The 14,367-nt window shown below is 35.4% G+C and overlaps 1 protein-coding gene across 3 annotated transcripts in view; it reads right to left on the bottom strand.

Annotated features, from left to right (window-relative positions):
* Positions 1-14,367, bottom strand: part of LOC106873240 (RING-type E3 ubiquitin-protein ligase PPIL2) — a 105,634-nt gene that overhangs the window by 42,107 nt on the left and 49,160 nt on the right. For all 3 annotated transcript variants that reach the window (XM_052976763.1, XM_014920512.2, XM_014920513.2), the window contains exons 10-12: positions 12,714-12,761; positions 11,168-11,243; positions 4,814-4,920 (exon numbers count right to left, since the gene is read on the bottom strand). In XM_052976763.1, coding sequence (XP_052832723.1) covers positions 4,814-4,920; positions 11,168-11,243; positions 12,714-12,761 — 231 coding nt within the window. The remainder of the gene's footprint in view (positions 1-4,813; positions 4,921-11,167; positions 11,244-12,713; positions 12,762-14,367) is intronic.

Raw genomic sequence — 14,367 nt, 5'->3', positions numbered from 1 at the left:
GCATATTTGATGTATGTGTGTGTATATACACACACACGCACACACACACATATATATATATATATAGGTTCAAAGAAAAGACAAAAAACAGTAACAAAAAACAACAACGTGGCGGAGCCCTTCGTCGGAAACAAGGAAAGTTCAAAGAAGGGAAAAATGGAGAAAGAAAAAATCAACACCGATGTCCACGAGGTTACATTGTGGAATGTATATATGTATTAGACTACCTGTGACCCAACGCTGTTTTGTTTGATGGGTTTTTTTTTTCTTTTCCAAGTTATTTTGCATGCTTTCAACGAATGTGACATCGAAATCAAGTAAAAGCAGCACCTTTCCCCAGAAAAGGAAAGATTTGGGACTGCTATTTCTTGCCTACCCTGCTACCACGTAACAGGTATTTTGAGTCCTTTATCGCGAATACCAGTTACATGGTAGCAGGGCGTGCTAGAAATAGCAGCCAAATCTTTGGAAGTGAGATACATTGAATGCACTCAAAAAAAATCTATGGAAGAAAATTGAGGTTACAAATGGGTCTTTTACAAAATATTTATACCAAAAAAAAAATTTTATAATGTTATTCACTTGAAAATAATTTAGAAAAACACTAGCAGTTTTCCCGGCATTGCCAGGGAATGTCAATGTATAACAACACCAGGGTATTTCAATTTCAAAATAAATGAAAGATATGCAATCTGATTATAATAACCCATATGTTGCCAAAATGTTTGGTTAAGAATTAAGTGGGAAAATCATTTAAAATCATTAACATAAGCATGAGATTACTGCAGTGTGTTTCGGCATTGCTAAACTTATAAACCTGACCTTATATATTATTTCCTGCTCCATGGATAACTATAACGAGGTCTTGAATATATTGGAATCTTGTTGGTGTTATGGCTTTGTGCTCATAAACGATCAGTCCTCCTAGATTTGTGGAATAACTACTTAAAGTCAAGTGGTTAACCTATAAAGGCTTAAGTGTAAGGGTTTTGTAAAAGGAAAGAGAGAAACCAAATGTCTATTTGTCGTTCCATTGAACAATAGTAAGTCTCGATCAGTCTTTGATAACCTCAGGGATGCAGGATTCACGTTGCATATCTTTGTTAAGATACTGGTATCATTGCTGATGTAGATGTGATGGCAACCGATCGAATGCATCCCTTGCTGCCATAGCTACCTGAAAATTAGTGGTTGTGGATATGAAATGAGAGGACTCTTTTGCAAAAAATTGTAGAAACATACATTTCTCCATTTTGATTTGGTTGTAGCACCTCCTTGTACACGATATTCCTTGTTCTCCCATTTCGGGCAAATGCAAAGAGATTCACCTTGCATCCCACTCTCGAATAGCCAACGTATAGTTGTCCAGGTGAAAAATATGACTCGTCCAAAAGAATACCAGCAACAGATAGTGTCTGACCTTGTGAGTTGTATTTTGACATAGCAAAGCTGACACGAATGGGAAATTGAAGCCTCCGAAAGGAGAAAGGAATAGCCACTCCTGATGGAATGAGAGGAATCTTGGTATGAAAACATCGTCTCGTTTTGCACTCCTGGAAATTATGATAGCCTCTATTATGTGGGTAAGAAATTTTTTAACAACCAGTTGTGTAAGGTTGCATAGTTTTGGCGGCTTCAAATTCCAAAGCAGCATTATTGGAATCCCTTCCTTCTTTCTTTGTAGAGGAAGGCATGGAGGGTCCAATGAGTTAAGAAATTCGGTAGGATAATTAACTACCTCATTGTTGTCTATCATGGTATCGATTGCAAGCTTTCACTAGTTCTTCAATCTGTCAGTCCATTCTTGACCAATACACAGCATCTCAATGATTTCATTCTTGAAATCTCCGGGTGACCAATGTGAAATTCTCTTAGTATTTGTTTCTGTAATGTGGTCAAAACTACCACTTTTTGTGCATATATTAGCACATTGCCACAAACTGAGAACAGGTTTGAATTCATGTTGTGTTCTGCAAAATGCATATTTTTTATTTCTTTTTTCAGCACTCAGAATTATTCCTTTCACTTTTTTAATAAATTCATCATTTTCCGCTTTTAGTTTGATTTCTTCTAATGTAACTGGTAATTCTCATACATTACATACAATATTTTTAATCTCCTTTTCTGCTTGAAACACTGCCATCACAGAATCCTCAAATGGTTAGTATCTTTTAGTATCAAACAATCAGCATGTCCTAATTTCTTAGATGGTATAAACTCCATCTTAAAATCTTTATTTAGTAATATAATTACCCAGCATTGCAACCTATTAACTGTATGGGTAGGGATTCCTTTCTTTGATCCATACATAGACAATAATAGATGATGGTCAGTCTGTAGTCGATGTGTAAGAATCTATGAAATTTTTTTACAGCAAAAGTAATCGCTACAGTCTTTTTTTCAATTTGGCTGTAATTTTTCTCTGTTGGTAGCAGAGAATGTAAAGCATAGGTCACACCCTTCATGATAAAATCCTCGTATATATGTAGAATTACTGCTCTAATACCATAATCACTGGTATCTGCAGCTAGTACAATCTTCAATGCAGTATCAAAATATTCTAAAGACAAATCTGATGTTATGTCCTTTTAATTTCGTTGAAAATCTTCTGACAATTTTCAGACCTATTCCACTTTACATCTTTTTTAGTAAATTATTTAGTGGAGCTCTTACCTTGTGCATATTTGGTATATAAATCTGATAATAGTTTGCAAGTCCCCAAAAAACTTGTATGATAGATATATTTGTTGGAGGGGGCATACTTTTAATTGCATCTCCCCTTGATGGAGCTGGTCAATGACCATTTTTATCAATAACTTGTCCTAAGTACTTAATTTTAAGTAAGAAAAATTCTCATTTTTCCTCACCCAGGTTGAAACCGTAATCTTTTATATTTTGAAAACACATTAAACTTGCTTGACATGTTGAACATAGGATTCACATTTAATTAAAATATCATCCAGGTAGGCCACCACAAAATCACACTCTGCAAGCAATGCATCCATCAGTTGCTGGAATATAGTCGGAGCAACTTTTATGTTGTATTATTAATTTTTACATCTACAAATTTCCTTTGAGTCTTGTTTGTATTTCTTGTTACTGATAAACTGTTTACATGATTTTCTTATCTGCTGAATCATTTTCTAGGTTTTGTTTTACAGTGTGATTTTTTATGACCTATCTTAGCACACTTGAAGTATTTTTGGTTTTTATAAGGACAGTTGAATCCATAGTGTAATTCTCCACATCCAAAACATGAGTTAATTTTCTGTTTTTCATTTCTTACTTTCAGTCGCACCAACTGTATATGAGAACAGTTTCTTTCTTCAATTTGTTCTGTATCATGCTTTAGGTTGATTATTCTCTGGCATTCCTCAAATATTTCTTGTAGTATTAGCTTCTGATTCTGCTCTAATCTAGTTAGAATTTGGTTAGGAATTTCCACATCTTTCTTTACCGTTAAACTTTGCTTGAAAATTAAGCATTTAAACATATCTGGTGTTAGTTCGTTAATTGTAAATCTCTTGCATTCCCTATTAACAATTCTAGTGTATGTAACAAAATCTTTGTCCTCTTTTTTGTAATATTCATACATTACCAGTGTGTATTAAATAAAGAGCTTTTTTCACTGAAAATCTTTGATAGAATATTCACTGTTTCTTCAAAACAGACTTCACCTGGGTTCTTTAGTAATATGTAATTGCAATATTCCTCATGCTCAGCTGATGCCAACTTTCTCAACAAAAAGTCGAGTTTTTTTCTCATCTTGCCAGTCACAGTATTCTTCTCTAAAAATTTCCTATCCTCTAAAGCAAGCAGAGAAGGTAGTACCCTACTCCAATCAAGTTTGAAACAGTATCAGGTGTGAATGAACTAGATGTATTTTCTGTTTCCTTCAGTATCAGTTGTATTAACAGTTGCTCTTCTGAAATTCCAACAACTGCTGTTGTTGCCATTGTTGCTGTTTCTGCAATTCAATTACTGTAGTAAACTTTACATGTTCAAGCAAAAATCGGTCCAGCAGTATCTTCGAATAATCTTGTTGCCAAAAAATGTTACGACGTGAGTATATAAGTCTGGTGTAAAATGGTATTACACAAATATATAGTTGGTTGTGGTTATCTAAAAACAACCTATTGAAGAAATATGTTAACACAGAACACACTCCATACTACTCAAACGTCAGTACAATATTCAGTATTCACTATTCAACTACCAACTATTAAACCAAAACACAAACTAACACAGTAAACCAACACAATCAAACTAACACCATACAACTATACCCTTGACTGTCCACTCAGTTCTTATCTAGTGTAATCAGTTAGTCCACCTTCAGTCACATGGGGGTGATTAGGATTCTTCCATAACAGATATCAAGACAAGGAGGTACAAACACATGCACACATTTAAATAAATGCATGCATACATACTTATGCAATGAGTTTCTTTCAGTTTCCTTCAATGAAATCTACTCACAAGGTTTTGGTCAGCCCAGGGCTATAGTAGAAGACATTTGATCAAGGTGCCATGTAGTGGGACTGAACACCAAACCATGTGGTTGGAAAGCAAACTTCTTACTGCACAACTATGTGTGTGTGTAAACAAGGGCTTTAAATATTAGCTAGGAAACATTGGAGAGGGGGAAATGATATTTCATTGTGCGAAGTTGCTAATAATATTTGTTCTAGACACTCTCTTGTTTCTTGTACCCTCAGAAATGCACTGATAAGCGGCTGGAAAGCAGTAACCTATGATGCTACTGTCTACAAATAGAAATGAGAAATTAAGAAAAACATTAATAAAACCTCACCATTTCACAATGTAATTCCAAATTGAGGATTCCTTTGTTGGTTGTGAGACGTATGTAGCCCTTTTTCTTCACACGTTCATAGACAAGAACCTCTTCATCAATGATGGCTACAAACATTGAGAAGAAAAATAAAACAAAGTATTTAAAAATAACAACAGTTGTATCTCATTCTCAGAGTTGTTAACATTCAGAAATAATAATAATAATAATAATAATAATAATAATAATAATAATAATGGTTACACATTTGACACAAGGTCTAGAATTTTAGGAGAAGGGGATCTAGTCATTAATCCCAATGCTCTACTGGTATTAATTTTATTGACCCTGAGAGGATGAAAAACAAAGTCAACTTTGGAGAAATTTGAACTCAAAAGTAAAGAACCAGAAGGATTATCACTAAGCACTTTGTTTGATGCACTGATGAGTTGGCTAGCTTGCAGCCTTTATAATAATGATAATAATAATAATAATAATAATAATAATAATAATAATAATAATAATAATAATAATAATAATAATAATAATAATAATAATATTTCATAAAGATTGACGTAACTCTTCACAACGATAACTAAACAATAAGAAGAGTGAAATGTGATGTATTTATTTAACAGTTTGAACAGATCATCTGTCTTCTTCAGGTTCAAAATATATCCTGCCTTCCTATTTTGATAGAATGACATCATCAGTTTTCAATTTTGTAACTGATAAAAAGGAAAAAGAAAGAAAATAGAAAGGAAAAGAAAGAAATTTTGTGTAAATGTGATGAAATTCACCTATCATTTTATTCATTTCTCCAGGGTGTGATGTTAGTAATTCACATTGAAAGTTTAGGAGGATGTAAAATGTTAGGCAGACTCTGTTGGACCACTGTTATTGTGCCTGATGTCATACCTGTGCCCATTGAATCTTTTGTTTAATTGTTCTGTTGTACAACATAAATCAAGTTATGTTTGGTGCATTCTACTGTGTACATCAAATGGAATCTTTACAAATCCCACCTTCCACATAAATCATAATATTTCTGTTATGATTCATGAGGGAATTGATTTGACTCATGTTGTTGCACAATGAACAAGGATTATATCTCTTGTGGCTGTTTTTCAAGGTGCAACATTCAGAAACTCCAATGGTAGTTTTCTTGGAGTTAGTGGTAGTAGTTAATGCTTCTCTTATATATTTTTATTCTGTCTAAAGGCTACAATAGGCAGCTGAGGGAATATTTGTTTGAAATGAGGATATTTTTCTGCAATATGCTGGTAAAATTCAGGCAGTACTTTTGAAATGTCAGCAAAATTTTGGTGCCAGTTAACCACTAAAGAAGTTCTATCACAAATTTTACTTTAGTTGCTAAAATTATGCATGGAAGTTTGACTTTCCTTGCTAATTTCAGCTATGCCATTTGTGATTTCCTTTAATTGTGATTCACTGTAACCACCTTTGACAAAATGCTGTACAAAAGCATTTGCATGTTTTCAGTAGTCCCTTATATCAGTACAAATCCATCTTATCCTCAAGAATTAGGATTTCAGATTTGACCGAATTATATGATGTGGATGATTGGAGTAATGTGGATGATTGAAGTGATGTGGATGATTGGAGTGATGTGGATGATTGGCGATGGAGGTCCAAAAACTCAATCCTAGCTTTCGAAAAACTGGATGTAAATTTTATATTGGACTTAAGGTCAGCTTTTGCATAACACTCACAGAAATGTAATAAGTTAATTACACTGTTCTGTGATCCTTCCCAGACAAACAAGATGTTATCAATGAATCGTAACCAGAGCATTGGTTCATGAACAAGCAGGGATTTGAATGTTTTCATTAACTGTGTCAAATTTCATCATGAAGACATTAGTGAAATCAACAGCCATGGGGGTACCCATGGTGCAACCCCTCAACTAGTGGTAAAATTTTTGCCCAAACTTCATTGTGTTACTTTGTAACACAAACTTCAATAACTGAGAGAAAATTAGATGGAATACTTTTGTTTGACCATTTTTTGAAGGCATTCATGAATGCTTCCACCCTGCCATTGTTGTCAATATTGGGATATAGTGAAGAAACATCCATTGTTACCAAAACAACAATTTTCGACACTACTTCGGTGCTTACAAGAGTTGTTAATTTTGGACACAAAATCAAAAGTGTCCCAAATATAGGAACTTGATCTTTTTGCTACAGAGAGTAGAAAGCCATCCAGCCATTCTGAAACTTTGGTTGTACAACATTCACATCTGCTGCAAATTGGGCACATTGGAGGAAATTTTTTGAACACAAGTCAATTCCATTATCATAACAGAAATGTTATGATTAATATGGAAAGTGGGACGTGCAAAGATTTCCATTTGATGTTCACAGCAGAATGCACCATACACAACTTGATTTATGTTGGTTGTAGAACAGAACAATTAAACAAAAAATTCAATGGGTACAGGTATGACTTCAAGCATATCAGTAGTTTGACAGAACTTGCTGAACATTTTACATCAAACAGCTGCAATTTTGAAGAACACCTGAAAGTGTACATTCTCAGAAAATATTCTGAATCTACTACACTTTCATTCCTCAAAATGCATGAGGACAAATATATTTGTGAATTACTAACATCACGCCCTGGAAGAATGAATAAAATGACAGGTGAATTTCATCATATTTACACAAAACTGTTCAACTAAATATCCTTTTCTTTTCTTTTTTCTTTCTTTCTCTCTTTTTCCTTTTACCAGTTACAAAACTGAAAACTGATGATGTCATTCTATCAAAATAGGAATGCAGGATTTCCTCATTTACATTTTGAATTTCTGTGTTTCTATGATTGTTTATTTGTCTTACATTTTGAACCTGAAAACGATCTGTTGAATTATTGTTCAAACCATTAAATCAACAATCTATTACAAATTGCATCACACTCTTTTTATTGTCTAATAATAATAATGATAGGTTCAAAACCAGCAACTTTGGGGGTAGGGGTAAGTTGATTATGTCGATCCCAGTGAACAACTGGTACTTATTTCTTTTGACCCTGAAAGGATGAAGGGCAAAGTCAACCTCGGAGGAATTTGAACTAGGAATGATAAGCTGGATGAAATTCCACTAAGCATTTTACCCACGTGCTAACGATCTACTGGCTCGCCACCTTGAATAATAATAATAATCTTTTCTACAATAGGCTCTAGGCCTGAAAGTTTATATGGGGAGAGGAAGCTAAGTTGATTGTATTGACCTCAGTACTCAAATGGCACTTAATTTATTGAAGCTGAAATGATGAAAGGGTAAATTGACCTTGGTGGAATGTTAACTGTAATAAAGATAGATGAAATGCAGCTAAACATTTTGTACTACCAGCTTGCTGCCTAAAGCCAGTTTGCCACTTTTAATAATCCTTTCAGTTAAAGCCATAAGGCCTAAAATTTTCGTGGAGGGGGCTAGTTGATTTCATCAATTCCAGTATTTGATTGGTATTTATTTCAAGACCTTGAAAGGGTGAAAGGCAAAATCAACTTTGGTGTAATTTGAACTCAAAATGTAATTAGTTTTCTTTATTAACCACTAAAGGGTTCACAAAAATACTGGGAATAATACAGGATAATACAATGTGAGATTACATAAAGGAGTGTGTAAAAAAGAATAACAGTAAATATAAATTCCAATAATGATTAATTCCCCAAAAGAGGGTGACTTCTTATGGCTGCTTGTGGAAACTCTGTAAAACCACAATTGCCCTGACCACTAGGGCAAGTGCCCTTTTCTTGTCCTCTTCCTTCAATCTATAAGTACATGCTTGAAGAAGCCCTATTCATTTGGACCATCCTTGCCACATTTATCCACTCCACAAATTTGCTGGAAGGTAGCACTTCCTTGTCCACCTTCCCTTTTGTTTTCAGGCCAGAGATTTCCAGAAATTATCCATGTCCCTGGCACAAAAGTTTTCCAGAACAGACCAGCCAGTTGATTCTCACTGACACCTAGAGTCTCCCCAAGAACATTGTTGCTCTCGTCTGCCACAAAATCTCTATAGAATGCCAAAGTAGAACTTCCACTGATTGCACTGCTTGACTGACAGAGGACTGTGAGCACCTGATGGCACTCTGGGTGCCTTGGTTTCAGCTCACAGAAATGAGCTGCAGAAAAGCAAGTCTGACAAACAGAGACCACATTTGCTCACCATCAAAGAAACTCTGGAGATGTTGCAGCATCAGTGCATCATCAACCATGGCATGCCCAGTCCTCCACTCACAGGATGTTGACAACAAATGGAGCACCTGACCAGTGGAGCATGTTCCTTCCACAGAAAGCAGAAGAGTAGGTGCACAAAGTATGATCAGACATGGAGTGGGATATGACATGATGGCCAGGTGTCATATCCCACTCCATGTCTGATCATACTTTGTGTACCTAGCATCATAAGAGGGATAAGTCTCTGAAACACGTTTAAGGTTATCTTGAACACGAATGAGAATATCATGATTTTCAATGGGATCACCAACCATAAAGATGGCTACTTCATTAGATGTGGGCTCATTAAAACAGGGTAAAATGTTCTTCACTATAGTTTACTACAGATGTAATGAATGGAGAAACACACACACTCATAGAATTTGAAAACAGCAAAATGTACGCACACGAAGTTCAAGCGAAACAAAATGTAGTTAATATAGGTGCAAAACATACTTTCTGTAGCATAGTTAGGCTATAAAAAAAAAAGGAAAGTTACCAATTTAGCAAAAGGTAGTATGTACCAGCAATGTAAGAAAGTACAGAATGTCAACATTTATTTGGAGCATGTACTAAATGTTATAAAATTCACGATTAAATGAATGTCACTGTGAAGAAAGTGAAAGTCCAAGAAAATTTAGAAGGCGTAATTCAATTTTTCATACAAAAATAATTTATTTTACAATTTTGAAGCAAACGCTGAATCACGTGTATAAAAAGGAAGATGCTATTTTTGAACTGTGTAACATTATAGGCTGTAGAATAAATACGGAGTAACACAGTAAAAAGGTTGTGTGTGACATTGATACTCACAGTCATGAAGAAGACAAGGACTGTTAACAAAACATTATCTTGAAACTGGTTAGAAGGAGTGAAATAACATTTGTTTAATTATATTAAAAGAGCTGCTGAGGCTTTCTACTTTGCCAAGTTTCCAAATTTGTTGTAATAACAAACAATATTGATATCAAATGCAGCATTTTCCAAGGTAACTCACTTTCGCCTCTAATTTTTTGCATAGCCCTAATATTCCTTATAAGTGAACTTAACACAACAGGGTAAGGGTACAAAATTGGCGACAAGAAAATAAATCATATTTTAAATGGATGACTTAAAACTATAGCAAAAACGATAATGAGCCTGATGGACTACATGCTGCAAAAGTATCAGTGATGACATCGAGATGGAACTTGGTCTTGATAAATATGCCAAGGCTACTTTACAGAAAGGGAAATTGAAGACCTTACATTCAGTGGTGTTAGATATTGACAGTTATAAAAGAACTTGAGCAGGAACAAACTTACAAATACTTTGGAATAAATGAGGGCTCTGGCATTAAGCATGCAAGCATGAAAGAGAAAACCAGGAAGGAATGTTACAGGAGAGTTCAAGTAGTCCTAAAACACTCGTAAGGTGTTAGCCATAAATTCCTGAGCAGTTCTGGTTTCTATTTATAGTTTTAGTGTATTGAACTGGAATATCCACAAAATAAGGAAAATATGTAAGCTGCTGACTTGCAATAAGTTGTACCACCCAAAGGTAAATGCAGATCGTCTTTACTTTCTCAGAGCTCAAGGAAGTCAAGGCTTGATCTAATTTGAAATCCCTTACAAAACCACCACAACTGGACTGGCCAAATATCTTGAAAAATCTAACAACCGGATGCTAAAACTCATTGGAAACCAGGAGAAACATAAGAAGCTTCATTCTGTTACTAGCAGGACCCATGAATATTTCATGGAATTAATAGTAAACTTATTGGGTTATTCCTGAAAACTTTATCCAGAAAGCCTGAAAGTGTAGCCTGTGTTGTGTCTGTAGTCGCTCATCTGCTATTGATTGGAAAGTGTAGGAAACTGGAATACAATGATTACTTTATGCACAATTTTATAGACTTAATACACAGCACTCATAAAATAAATATTCACTCTTACTTTTCCATCTTTCCCATAAACAGAAAAAATTACATTTTAATATTTACATGGTCACAATTTCATATTATCCTTCTTTGAGACAAGTGTTAGCAACAGGAAAGGCATCCGGCTGTAAAAAATCTGCTTTTATAAATTCCATCTGATTCATACAAACATGAAAAAAGTGAGCTGTTAAAACAATGATGATGATAACATACCTGGTGTGTGTTGTGTGTTTGGATCCAATGTTGTTGAAGTAAATGCAGCAGCTACAGCTCCTGTTGAGTAGTGAGCCTGAAAAAAGAGGATTTAGATGAATGAGGATGTAGCAGACATAAAACAAGATACAGTACAAGTAGGGAAGTAACTCTAAATGATTTTCCTGCTAACTCTAAATAGTTTTCCTCACTAGTAGAAATAGCAATGAAATCACATGACAGGAATTACCTTTGATCATAAGTCAGTAGAATCAGAGACCCTCCTGGGGCTGAATAACAACAACAGCACTACACTGTACCATATAATTGACAATACTCAACCATAGCGTCCAACTCTGTACTAGTAAATGATGAAGTGTATATGTCCTTGTTTCATCTACTAAAAATAGGAGTCAACCTCCTTGCCTTACAAATGGAAAGACAAGGAAGTTTGACTCCTATTTCTAGTAGCTGGAAATCTGAATTAGATAATGTAATTCTAGATGTGTTACATCCGAATAAAAGACGGGAATCCTACGATCACTGGATCAGAAATGACCTGGGATTAAACAACATATTAACAAAGTACCCACATTCTAATTCAACATTCTTTGCCACACAATCATTATATTCACATCTAACATTCCATGCTGCCATCATGGGTAATGTGATTGTAGTCCCACATCTTATCTACAAGGATCAACATCCCAAGATCTTCCCTCTTCTTTGACCTTCCTTTCCACTGTTTACCAAACAACACTTTTCCACCCACCATCATCATCTATCCACATCACATATGCACAAACCTACAGTTATCTCCGACTACACATATTTGCTCGTACCTTTAATGCCAAGTTGCTTGCCAGCTTATTCCATCATTTATGCAGGTTAACATAACACATCTAGAAGATCATACCAACATCATTTCTATCCAGTCTCCACAGACCTCCCACAGTAACAATGTACCATTACACTTATGACAAATGCTTCGTAAAGGATACTAATCAACAGAACTAACAACACTTACACTAACACCTATACTACCTTTACAACTGACGCCGGCACTAAGATCCTCTATTTTACATAACAGAACCTAAACAGTCTTAACATTGACTAAACTTCACTTTACAGATGTTCTTCCTACTAACTACTGCTACACTTCTAGTATATTCAAAGTCCCAACCCGCTATTAGTTTGTGACGCATCTAACTGATGTAGGAGTTAATTCCAGTTCTCTCTGTCTACCTGTGAATGGGAAGAGGCATCATGCTTTTGATAATGATGGCGACCATACAATGATAAAAACCACTACCATACCAAATGAATCCTGTAACATGGATTTATATTTATAAATATTAAAACTTTAACTAGTGTTGAAGAAAACAAATAGAAAACTTATGTATTAAAAGGCTTAAATGTATTAAATGGTTAAATCAATCAATAGAGCATGAGTTTCTTGGGTTTGAACAACACATTAAGAGACTTATTTTTTGCCATAGTGTCCCAGCATCACCAGAATCTACAAGCTGGAATTAGTAAAAGAATACATGACTAAAAGATTACTTACAGAATTCAACTTATCCAACTTCCCTGTGGTAGCAGCTTGTTTTGTTTCCTGAAATGTTGAATGTTGATATTTAAAAAGTAATATATATTAACATATAAATGTACGTATGAATATTGATGCGACTGCCAATAAGCAAAAATAATGTTATGTCCCTATTCCCCGATCTGAGTTTGAAACCGTTTGCTAGTTGTTCGGGACAATAGTATTTCCTTTGTCCTGTCAACAAACACGGTTATTTATAGCGTAGGAGTGTGATCTCTGACCCTTTCTGGTCATCAAAAGTTTAGAAAAACAAGTTAGGAACTGTACTAAACTGACCCAGCTTTGGAGGGGGTAGCGTAGGACTGTTGGGTACGGTATTTGTCATAAATACGAGAGCATAGATTTGGGAATCGCAGTTGGTGTAAACGCAGTTGGCGTAAACAAAGTCATTGGGTGAAGAACGCGAGTTTGGTGTAAAGGCCAGCAGCCAGTAGAGGAGCCAGATGGAATGGCAGTCGATGGACAAGCGGTCAGCCAGTGAAGATGGACAGAGCGGTCGGTGATAAGTCTGACAGAAAGAGACTAAGAGAGAGAGGCTATTGACACAAGGTACCAGTGACCGAAATGGATAGAGTCTGAGAGAGAGAGGGACAGAGAGATGGAACTGTTGTGGCAGGCAAAAGATTGTAGTAGACTACGTTGGTCAGTTCTTGTCAATGTAGTGGGAGATTTGAAAGAAAGGAAATTCTTGCAGTGAAGGTTTGTGTATATTTCTTTAAGGAAAGTGTACTTGCGTTGTTATATGCTTTTGTGGAGAAAAGAAAGGCAAAGAACTTTGTTAACTGTGATGTTAACTGGTTGAAAAGAAAAGAGAGAACTTTGTTGTTACATGTTGTTAAAAGAAAAGAAAAGCAAAAGAAGCAAAAAGAACTTTTAATTGACTTTTGAGACACGAACCTTGATTGTAAACTTTTGATTATGTAATGATTGAAAACCTTTGTTAAATGCTTGGAAACTATTGTTACATGTGTTATTTCACAAGCAAGTACTATGTTATTGAATTATTGTTATGCAATGTTGTTTTGTATTATGATGTAAAAAAAAAAAAGTTAGTTTCACTATGCAACGTATGGTCAGTGTTATTTCTTCCTGTCTATTGTCATTGTTACGTGCTCCGGCTGGGCTTAGTAGTGTCGAACATCCTGACTCACTGAGCGTCGACGTTCGTGCGCGAGAGTTTTCTCTTCGTTGAGGTGCTTCGCGCGGGCGTTCGTAACAATATGTGTATATATATATATTATTTTGTTTGTCATTTGACTGCAGCCATGCCTTTTAGTCAAACAAATCAACCTCAGGGCTTATTCTTTGTAAGCCTAGTACTTATTCTACCTATCTCTTTTGCTGAACCGCTAAGTTACAGGGATGTAAACACACCAACATTAGTTGTCAAGCAATGGTAAGGAGACAAAAACAGACACACAAATACATACACATATATATGAATATATACAACAGGCTTCTTTCAGTTTCCGTCTACCACATCCACTCACAAGGCTTTGGTTGGCCTGAGGCTATAGTAGAAGACACTTGCCCAAAGTGCCACACAGTGAGACTGAACCCAGAACCATGTGGTTGGGAAGCAAGCTTCTTACCACACAGTCACTCCTGTGCC

Source organism: Octopus bimaculoides, chromosome 25 (assembly GCF_001194135.2).
Source record: "Octopus bimaculoides isolate UCB-OBI-ISO-001 chromosome 25, ASM119413v2, whole genome shotgun sequence".
Taxonomy (NCBI): Eukaryota; Metazoa; Mollusca; class Cephalopoda; order Octopoda; family Octopodidae; genus Octopus; species Octopus bimaculoides.
The sequence above is the reverse complement of the archived record's forward strand: the minus strand, read 5'-3'. Positions and strand labels throughout refer to the sequence as shown.